This window comes from Amia ocellicauda, chromosome 13, assembly GCF_036373705.1.
Source record: "Amia ocellicauda isolate fAmiCal2 chromosome 13, fAmiCal2.hap1, whole genome shotgun sequence".
Lineage (NCBI taxonomy): Eukaryota > Metazoa > Chordata > Actinopteri > Amiiformes > Amiidae > Amia > Amia ocellicauda.
In genome coordinates this window covers 34,086,461-34,097,593 of record NC_089862.1, presented here as the reverse complement: position 1 = coordinate 34,097,593, position 11,133 = coordinate 34,086,461, and the positions used below count along the sequence as shown (strand labels likewise).

The 11,133-nt window shown below is 43.5% G+C and overlaps 1 protein-coding gene across 1 annotated transcript; it reads left to right on the top strand.

Annotated features, from left to right (window-relative positions):
* The first annotated feature begins 1,577 nt into the window (after nucleotides 1-1,577).
* cfi (complement factor I) lies at nucleotides 1,578-10,701 on the top strand. The gene is made up of 13 exons (XM_066720692.1): nucleotides 1,578-1,688; nucleotides 4,593-4,995; nucleotides 5,527-5,665; nucleotides 5,759-5,943; nucleotides 6,080-6,190; nucleotides 7,701-7,850; nucleotides 8,003-8,032; nucleotides 8,654-8,683; nucleotides 8,792-8,895; nucleotides 9,168-9,271; nucleotides 9,517-9,797; nucleotides 10,047-10,148; nucleotides 10,273-10,701. The coding sequence occupies exons 1-13, from the start codon at nucleotides 1,632-1,634 to the stop codon at nucleotides 10,488-10,490; spliced, it is 1,914 nt and encodes a 637-aa protein (XP_066576789.1). The 5' UTR covers nucleotides 1,578-1,631; the 3' UTR covers nucleotides 10,491-10,701.
* The last annotated feature ends 432 nt before the right edge of the window (nucleotides 10,702-11,133 follow it).

Genomic DNA, 11,133 nt, shown 5'->3' with positions numbered 1-11,133 from the left:
TAACAAGCAACTGCTCTGGGCGGTACAGACACAGATATTATGAGGGGATGGAGTGCGCAGGTATGGGTAAGAAGCGGGCTCAACCGTTGGCATCATCGTGAGTATAAAGACAATCCTAGATGGTAGGGATGGCTACATTCACTTACAGACAGAAATGGAAGACCACCCCTTTCAGCATGGAGGATAATGTGCCAAAAAAATACTGAAATAAATGTATTTACTTGGATATGTATTGATTTTACTCTAGCATCAATATAGACTACAGAGAAGATTCAATTATAGATATTGTTATTATTATTTATTTATTAGCAGACGCCCTTGTCCAGGGCAACTTACAAAACACAAGAGCAATACAAAGTGCAAGAATACAGTGTAGTTCAAGGCATAATGCAATTTAAAAACTCCAATTTACACAAGTGTATACGAGATATACAGCAAACAATATACGAGTCTCACATCCTAGATTGAAAAGCTGATACGTGCAGACAAGATGTTAATTCAAAGTTAAGAGCTAAGGGAAAGGGAGCATAGGGGAAATCAAAATAAATAATACAAGTACTAGTAATGCAAGGCAAGAAGTATGACAAACCATTGTATAAGTGCAATCTTACAGGAGAATAAATGACTAAATTATAAGTACAGTATGAAAAGATGTGTCTTGAGTAAGCGCCAGAAGGAGGTCAGAGACTCTGCTGTTTTGACTTCAGTGGGACGGTCGTTCCTCCACTTAGGGTCCAGGGATGAGAAGGAGCGGCTCTGGAGGAAGGGGAGGAAGAGTTGGGGGAAAGAGGAAATCAGATTTTGAGAGGTTGAGCTTGAGGTGGTGTGAGTGCATCCAGGCAGAGATGCGAGAGGGGATGAGAAGGTCAGAGGAGGGAAAAGACCGGAAGATCTGGGCATCATCTGCGTAGGAAGTGGCAGGAGAAACCATAGGATGCGATGAGGGGACCCAGGGAGCGAGTGTAGAGAGAGAACAGGAGGGGAGCCTTCGGGAACACCAGTGAGGAGAGGTTGGGGGTGGATGAGGAACCTCGCCATGTCACTTGGTAGGACTGGTCACTGAGGTAGGAGGAGAACCAGGTGAGAGCAGTCCCAGAGATTCCAAGGTCAGCGAGGCAGGAGAGGAGGATGGAGTGATTGAGTGTCAAATGCTGCGGAGAGATCAAGGAAGCACATTAATGAAAGATATGGCGTGTGGACCGGCTTAACTAATAAATTGAATCGGTTAGTTTCATTACTTAGCGATGGAACTTTATTAAATTATGCTGTAAATCTTATAAGCACCATGTTTTTGGATTTGCATAAGTGTTCTGGGCTTTCCTAATCGGCTCCCGGACACAGAAGCTGAAAACTGGACAGGTGGCAACTAATATTAGTGTAATAATAGTGTTGTATTCCATGTTTTATATTTCGCAGTGCACAGCCAAAAAAACATTTAAACTAATTGTATTTGGTTTCCAGAAAGGGGCTGCAGTTACTGGCAGTGAGCTAAACCAAATGGCAGGCTGAGAGGTCTTTGCTCCCAGTATTGGCCCACGACATGGCCCAGTATTGACAGTAAGTAATCATTAATCCTAATCAGTCCTCCAGCTGCAGGGAAGACCGAGCATCTTGGTGCAGACTGCGCGACAATGAAGCTGTCTTCTCTTCACCTCCTGATTCTGCTGTTAATTGGCTTTGGGAGAGCAGTAAGTTGGCACTTTCTAAACTTGGTTGGGCTGTCTGTGTACTTGTGTAGATCTGTCTCCTCTGTCGTTGATTTGGATGGCGCGGTTGTCCCGTGGCGGTGTGGAGCATCCCTCTGGAAGCAGGCAGAGGCGAGAGAGAGGAGAGAGTTGCCAGGGCTGCTGTCGAACGTTTATATCATATGCAGTAATTCTCGTTTTGAAAAGAAAGACTTGAAAATGCCAAAACAGCTAGGCTCATGAGATTTTATTTTCATTCAAAGTAGTTAGTAATCATGAGGTGGGGATCTAGTACATTGTTTCTCAAATAATGTCATCAAAACAACTTCCTGTGGTTGAGATTTGTGCACTGGTTGCCATTAAAATGGTTGGTTTGAAAGCATGATGATAAAAAAAAAAAGTATAGTTTGGGGCAATTTCACATGTTAAGTTTACTTTGGTTTCTTTTCCAAGTCATTTCAAATCCATGTGTTTGTTTGTTTGTGTATCGACTGTGGAGCCAGCAGCCATTGCAACACACACTGATTAGAAAAGATACCCTACGAGCTGTCTGTGTACCCTGTGTCTGTTTGCCAGTCAAACATTGATGGCACACCTTTATGTAAGTTGTCTTCCTAAAAAGCAGGGATTTCAGGGCTATATACAGTACTGTGCAAAAGTTTTAGACAGGTGTGAAAAATGCTGTAAAGTAAGAATGATTTCAAAAATAGAGATGTTAATAGATTATATTTATCAATTAAATGCAAAGTGAGTGAACAGAAGAAAAATCTACATCAAATTCATATTTGGTGTGACCACCCTTTGCCTACAAAACAGCATCAATTCTTCTAGGTTCACTTGCACGCAGTGTTTGAAGGAGCTCGGCAGGTAGGTTGGCCCAAACATCTTGGAGAACTAACCACAGTTCTTCTGTGGATTTAGGCAGCCTCAGTTGCTTCTCTCTCTTCATGTAATCCCAGACAGACTCGATGACGTTGAGATCAGGGCTCTGTGGGGGCCATAAAATCACTTCGAGGACTCCTTGTTCTTCTTTACACTGAAGATAGTTCTTAATGACTGTCGCTGTATGTTTGGAGTCGTTGTCATGCTGCAGAATAAATCTGGGACCAATCAGATGCCTCCCTGATGGTATTGCACGATGGATAAGTATCTGCCTGTACTTCTCAGCATTGAGGAGACCATTCATTCTGACCAAATCCCCAACTCCATTTGCAGAAATGCAGCTCCAAACTTGCAAGGAACCTCCACCATGCTTCACTGTTGCCTGCAGACACTCATTCGTGTTCTGCTCTCCAGCCCTTCAGCGAACAAACTGCCTTCTGCTACAGACAAATATTTCACATTGTGACTCATCAGTCCAGAGCAGCTGCTGCCATTTTTCTGCACCCCAGTTCCTGTGTTTTCGTGCATAGTTGAGTCGCTTGGCCTTGTTGCCACATTGGAGGTATGGCTTTTTGGCCACAAGTCTTCCATGAAGGCCACTTCTGACCAGACTTCTCTAGACAGTAGATGGGTGTACCAGGGTCCCACTGTTTTCTGCCAATTCTGAGCTGATGGCACTGCTGGACATCTTCTGATTGTGAAGGGAAGTAAGCATGATGTGTATTTCATCTGCTGCAGTAAGTTTCCTTGGCCGATCACTGCGTCTACACTCCTCAACGTTGCCTGTTTCTTTGTGCTTCGTCAAAAGAGCTTGGACAGCACATCTGGAAACCGCTGTCTGCCTGGGAGAGACCTGGCTGATGCAGTATAGTACCTTGTGTCTTGTTGCTGTGCTCAGTCTTGCCATGGTGTATGACTTCAGCAACTTCACCTTGTTAGCTGAGCTTGGCTGTTCCTCATCCAGTTTTATTCCTCCTACACAGCTGTTTCTGTTTCAGTTAATGATTGTGTTTAAACCTACATATTGAATTGATGATCATTAGCACCTGTTTGGTATAATTGTTTAATCAGACCCCTGACTATATGCCTACAAAATCCCTGACTTTGTGCAAGTGTACCTAGAAGAATTGATGCTGTTTTGAAGGCAAAGGGTGACCACACCAAATATGGATTTGATGTAGATTTTCTGTTCACTCACTTTGCCTTTAGTTAATTGATAAATATAATCTATTAACATGTCTATTTTTGAAAGCTTTCTTACTTTACAGCATTTTTTCACACCTGCCTGAAACTTTTGCACAGTACTGTATATATATATATAGAGAGAGAGCGAAAGAGAGAGAGAAAATAGTTCTGGTAAATATAAGTTAATCAACAGAAGCATTTGCCTTTAACATGGACAGTCGCTGTGTATGTACTGTAGTTAATGTTTGTCTAAATGATTGTTTACATGTCTAAGGGGCAAGAGCACATACAGCCACTTTCAAAGGCATGTAGACCAGTTCAGAATGAGTGCAAATCAGTTCATTTGCACCTGCTTTTAAAATAACATGTAAAAAATGTCATTCACTTGGTTTGTTTCTAGTACTAATGTCTTGGTCAACAGGGACCATGCTGAAGAATTGTATTTTAAATCAGTCCAAGAGGTAACAAAGTATATGTCTTGTTGAAGGGCCATTTGACAATATTTGGCCAAAGTCATGTTTTGAAAGTATCCGGGACACGTGTGCTCACCTCACAGGAGAGAAGTGCGGATGTTATATTTGAATCATGCACAGAATTTCACTAGAAGTCCACTATGAGATGTTTTAGTCATCTGAGGCTGTTTAATTGGGTGACAATAAACATTAACTGCATTTCAGCAAATAATATATATATAGGGTGACCGAAAAGTAGACATTAAACATAGGAATTCCATCCAGTTCATCCAGCTTATAAACACAAACGAAGCCTAGATATGAGCAATATGACATGAAAAACAGTCGAAACTTTGTATATAACAGCACATGGTGATCTCCCACACAGATACACCCTGGTAAACACAGGGTTTCTGCTCCTCCTGCCCATCCCGACATCCCTCCAATTCTGGCAGCAACATCTCTCACGAATTCCACCACTACAGCCAGACTCCCAGCGCCCATCACCCCAGAGCCCATCTCAGAGCCTAAGCTGGAAGATGACTACCTGGATTTGAAAGGCGAATGTATGACGAAGGGTTTCAGCAACCTGTCCTGTCAGAAGATGTTCTGCCCTCCCTGGATGAGATGCATCAACGGGGAGTGCCTGTGCAAGGTGCCCTACCAGTGTCCCAAGGTGGGCAGTCGGGTGTGCGGCAGTGACGGCAGGTCATACCTCTCCTTCTGCCAGCTCAAGGCCGTCGGCTGCAAGAAGAACACGTGGTTCTCCCACATCGGCTCGGACTGCAAAGGTAAAGGATTTTCCACAGAGTGTGAAGGGAGCAAACTAAGAGGTCACACTTTACAACAGTGTCTAAAAAGTCCCAATGAATGCATTTGTTGAGCGTTAGCACTTTGACTGGCTGGGTGACATATGCGTGTATTGATTTAATCCAACTGAATGTGTTTAATTATATTGAATTTACTGTTGGGCATTTCACCGATCCATCGTTTGATAAATCCCACTAAATCTGGAAGCTGATTGGCTGTTGGCACACTATCGTTTTCTAATATTATCGAAGTAATTATGATTAGGATTTTAAAACTATTTATTTTCAGGGGGTTTTAAGTCTTAATGTCTCCACAGAATATGGGTGCATCCAGAGATGACAGAGACAAATGCTACCTATACACAAATCCAAACCAGAGACCCGACTACCCTGGCTTTCAAATTTCCAATATGTCCCTGGAGCAGCTCCCAAAAATAGATACTGTACCAGACTCAAAATAACAATGCTTGCGGAAAGTGCCATGGTAACACTCGCTGTGATTTCACATCCCAGGCGATAAGTTTGCGGCTGATGTCTTCGGGGATGAGAACGTTGTGCAAGTCACCAGGGCGGGGGAGACGTTGCTTGTTTGTGGAGACGGCTGGAATATACCAGCAGCCAACGCCCTGTGCAGATCAATGGGAACGGACAAGTAAGTCAACTGACTGCCGACATTAATTCCAGACACCGTACTTCCATTCCTTTCTGTATTGGGATTTAAAATGGGATTTAATCTCACCCACAGAGGAGCAGAAACAGCCCCCACTGTTCAATCTATGGATCTGACCATTCCTGCGTTACTAGAAAAGTGCGTTCATGTGGTGTGCACTGGGGCAGAGAGCACACTGGCAGAGTGCACTTTCCATTCCCTAAAAGAAGTTCATCCAGAAACCATGGTGGCCGCAGTCTCCTGTTACAAGAGGACCACAGGTACCTTCATTCAAGCTTATCTGCGACCTATAAATATCATCAAATGTCACCCCCTATCAGTGTCAAAGTTTCAGCCTTGGTTTTGTGTTGGAATTGGTGGAAATATTCTATGTTGATTTATTCCCTGTTCCTCTAGACTGCTCTGCCGCCGAGTTCAAGTGTGTCAACGGGAAGTGCATTAAATTCAACCACACCTGCGATGGGCTCAATGACTGCGGAGACCACAGCGACGAGGTCTGCTGCAAAGGTCAGACACCCTCTGGAGTCTCACGCACGTGTCCAGGGCAATATTACAAAATGTAGTGTTTGAAAAGATAATGAAATATATAATCTTGCAACGTACTATGGGGTTCCGGCCACAGTGAGACTCGAACCCCATTCTCACGCACCAATGTGTAGCAAGCTCACCGCAACACTAAAAGTTAGAGCGTGTCCTCGCATTGCTCCTACATCTCCTACCCTGAGATGGACCGATGTATCCCACCGCTGACACCAGTGTAACGTACTGTGGGGTTCCGGCCACGACGAGACTTGGACCCTCGAAAGCTTACCGCATTATTAAAAGGCTCTGGCCCCTTAGCTAGGCTTCAGAACCGCTACAGTATATTTCAGAATATGTGAATGTACACTACCGGTCAAAAGTTTAAGCACACTCCCATTTTCCCTGTTTTTATTGAAATGTAAGCAATTCAAGTCCAGGGAATAACTTGAAATGGCACAAAGGTAAGTGGTAAACTGCCAGAGGTTAAAAAGAAAAGTTTAGGTTACCAAAAACTGAAAAAGCATTATTTGGCAGTGTTAGCGCAGCTCCTGTGCATAGAAGTGACTGTATTCCTACAATGTGCACATCGTTTGAAAGCATATTCTCTGGGCTACCAGCGCGTTTCACAAACACATCTGATTCACAGTTTCCCTGTCGCCCGCCGTCATTCAGAGCCTGGGGGTGTAAACGCGTCTACTTTGGGGTGAGGGTCTCATTCAGACGGTCACAGATCACTCAGTTTCGATCAGATTTCTTTGCAAATGGGCTTGTTTTATTCAGAACAACCTAACGATTAATTAACAGTATATATTATTTGATGTTCTATCAAACACAGAGAAGTTCAGATCCAATTATGTAAAATCGTTGTGTATTAGTACACTGTAAAGAGTTTGCATCTTGGCATTTTGAACTCTCTACGGGTATGTGTTGCTTCTACCAAAACGTAGATGTTCTTTGTTTTGATCAGTAGACTGTCTGGTTCCAGAATTTGTCATAATTGTCAATATTGTCTGAGATTTTGTATTCCCAAGACCAAGTATCCCCCCACACCCCCCATTTCAGAATGCAGGGGGGTATAATAAACACATCAGAGACTGCTTCACATCGTTAGAAAGCTGAGAGTCTTGGTTTTCATGTGATACCAAACACTTGGCAAACACAACAGTGAAGAGCACACACAGGATTAAAGAGAAGCACACGGATGTGGTGCCCTTTTAAGGTACCAGAGTGGTTTGTCAGCTTAAAGGGCTAAATTTTGTTAAACAAAATGATTTTTTATCTCCAATTGTTTTTTGTTCATGCTTTCATTTCAGAGTACAGTGAGACATTAAACTGCATACATTTCAATAAAAAATTGAAAAATTGAGGTAGTGTATTGGTAGATATATTTCAGAAAACACTGACATGTTTATGAAACTGTTCTAGTGAGAACACCTGGGTCACATGGCCTTGTTTTATTTGTCAACTTTGCTGTTTCCTTTGGTCCTTTGCTCAGCCTGCCGGGCTGGATTCCACTGTAAGTCTGGGGTGTGCATCTCGCTGGACGCCCTACAGGACGGTGTGACAGACTGCTTAGGAGCGGAGGATGAGTATCCTCCACCAGAAGATGAAGACACTCCTTTCCAGGCCAGGGCGGGCTTTTCAGGTTTGATGATTGTCAGAGTACTTACTTTCTAAGTTTACAGCCCGTTCTTTTCCAGTTTGACACTTTCATTTCAGGATACTTTTGAAAGAAAATAACCAAGACTAAAATAGAACAGGTTGAACAATTAATTGCGTTGTTAATCTCTCCTTCAGATGTCCCCCAACTTAAAATTCCTGTACAGGGTAAGTCAGCCCTTCTTAGTCATCCCTTTATCAGCTTTTTCATTCTAGGATTATATATATTGTTTACTGTATATCTCATATACACTTGTGTTAATTGTGAATTTGTAAAATGTATTATGCCTTGAATTGCTTTGTATTCTTGCACTTTGTATAGTGCTTATATTTTGTAAGTCGCCCTGGACAAGGGCGTCTGCCAATAAATAAATAATAATAATAATCACTCACTGCCAGCAGACAGACGTGAAGCGATAGGGCTGCAGGGATCTGGGTGGCAGGTAGAGGACGCTATATATCCACACCAAAATTAACTTATCGTCAGAGTCTCTAGGGAACAGATGACCCCAAAGGACACCTGATACTTAGTGAAGAAAATTGTAGCGATGTGAATATAAACTGCACTTTTACTGATGCCTGTGGGGGAGCAGTCAACACCACTATTGTGTGCCTGGGTAGATCTGGACAGATCAATGTTTCTTAATACTGCTATTAACTTAATACTTAATACTGCTCCTCTAGAAGTAATAAACCCATGCTCCCTATTGTAAATCGAATAAAATAGGCAAAGCATTCCCTGCAAAACATTGAACATCAATAATTTGTTGTTTTTTTGTTCATCCACAGAAACACACATTCTTGCCACCACTAAGAACGGTAATAATCTTCACTGCTGTTACTGTTCTGGTTGTTGCCGTTATTATTATCACTCTTACAGCTGGAGGTGTTGGGGGTGGTAATCTGTGGAAATTGTTTACATTACAGAAACACAGGCATCCAAGCTGGCCCTGTCCTCTGTGGTCTGCGGGATTTCTAAGGCCGAGCACAGCAGGAAAAAGCGGCTTCTGGGCGGCAAAGTGGCTACAAAGGTGGGGATGGAGAGAAGGTTAATAATGGACAGCAGCTGGTTCTGGAAACAGATCCGCAACAAAGAGGATATCATCTTTTTCTGAAGTAATTTTAAATTGTGCTCAGGACTTCACGTATCAGAAACAGTTTCATTTTATGTCCAGCTTCATTGTTGACACAATGTTCCCACAGGTGGAATCAAAGACTGACGTGTTTGTGCACTTCAGCTCTGAGAATACATTCTGTCTGTGTGCATCAGTGGAAGGCAATGTGTTTGTCCTCTCGTCTCCAGGGTCAGATCCCGTGGCAGGTGGCGATTGAGGATGAAGGGCAAATACACTGTGGAGGAGTCTATATCGGAGGCTGCTGGGTGCTCACTGCTGCCCACTGTGTGAGGTAGATGCCAAGCCTTCTCTTTCTCCCAAAGCTTTTATAAGGAATCCACAACACGACAACAAATCTGTACAATATTTATTTGGTAATAAAATGATATAGAGAAATAGGTGACAGAAAGACTCAGAAAGAAATGCAAGTACACGACTGAATGGTGTGGATAAGTTTAATATAGGTGCTGATTAATACTCATGAGGGTGCACAAGTTGGAGAGTGTCGACGCCTGTCTCTGCTCTTGCTTTCTTAAGGCCTAAGCCAGAGCTGTATCGTGTCAAGGTGGGGGTGTGGCACACGCTGAAGATCGATCAAGACACAGACTCCCTGGCTGTGAAGAAAGTCATAGTTCATCCCCAGTACGACGCCAGCTCCTACCAGAACGACATCGCCCTGATAGAAGTGAAGAACTCCTACAACATCCCGGAGTGCGTCGAGCGCACCTCGTCCACCGGGCCCGTCTGTGTGCCCTGGTCAGAGTACCAGTTCCAGCCAGGGGACAAGTGTGTTATCTCTGGATGGGGGCGAGGGCAAGGTATTCACTCTCTGTCTGCGTTGACAATTCCTCAGATGTAAAACAAGGTCCTGCTGTGTTAGCATCGCTGTAGGACAGTAAGACCAATCCAGCCTCTTCAGCAAAATAAGCTACTGACACAACTTGTCCAAATCTATTAGCGTTGGCTTCAGAGTCATTGCTTTGTTGAACAGTAGACTTTTGTGATCACCTGCTCCCAGGCTTGCCATTCTTCTATGAACTATGAATGGTTCTGCTCATGTGTTACAGAATACAAGATGATCTACACTCTCAACTGGGCAAACATCTCAATCATAGGCAACTGCTCTGGGCTGTACGGACACAGATATTATGAGGGGATGGAGTGCGCAGGTAAGGAAGAACCGGTCTCAACCTTCTGGATACAAATCTTAGGTTTCAGATATTGGGCCTTGGAATCTCTTTATTTGGTTGTTCAGTGCTGGAGATCAAAACTCACTGGTACTCTGTTCTCAAGGTAACCTCGATGGCTCTGTGGACTCGTGCCAGGGCGACTCTGGAGGTCCCCTGGTGTGCAAAGATGCCAGCGGCAGGGCGTACGTGTGGGGCATTGTCAGCTGGGGCGACAAGTGCGGGGTCAAAGGGCACCCAGGCGTCTACACCAAAGTGGCCCACTACTTTGACTGGATCTCGTTCCACGTGGGCAGGGATCTGATCAGCAGGCACAACATATAGGCAGCAGGAACTGACGGTGATTTTTCTTCAAAATCACCAGGCTGTTGTGCAGCCTTTAAACACAACGGCCGACCACACGTTCCTGGATGAGGTACGGTGTGAGGCTTTCAGTGATGCTCCTTCCTGCCTAATGCAACCTTGAGTCCACCATCCCGAGCTGAGGAAGAGCAACGTTACTACCAATGCATTATTAAAGCTGATATCCTGAGCACCTATCTGTCTGTGTGGATTTTGTGACATCGCACACACAGTTTACACAACACGATCTTTAACACCAGCTTTCCTTCAAGTTTCTGATCAGATAATTAAAAACAAGAACACATCATTCTGAACAATAGTTTATAGACCCCTGATTTCTTCAGTTCCTGCACTCTGTACACTGGGTGGCGTTTGGATCGACATAACGGTATTTCCCTTCTGTCCTACATATACGCATCGTTTTTATTAAGACATCACACCTTTTCATCCCAGTAGATTTCATTATTCAGGAATAAAATTGTGAACATCGTCAGTAGATGAAATATCAGTAATTCAATTACTAATAACATAATTAGTTGAATCCACCCTTCGCCTACATCTATGAATGCAAAGCTCATTTTACAACTGGGACAATACATATCTTTCATTAAAATAAACAAGCAAT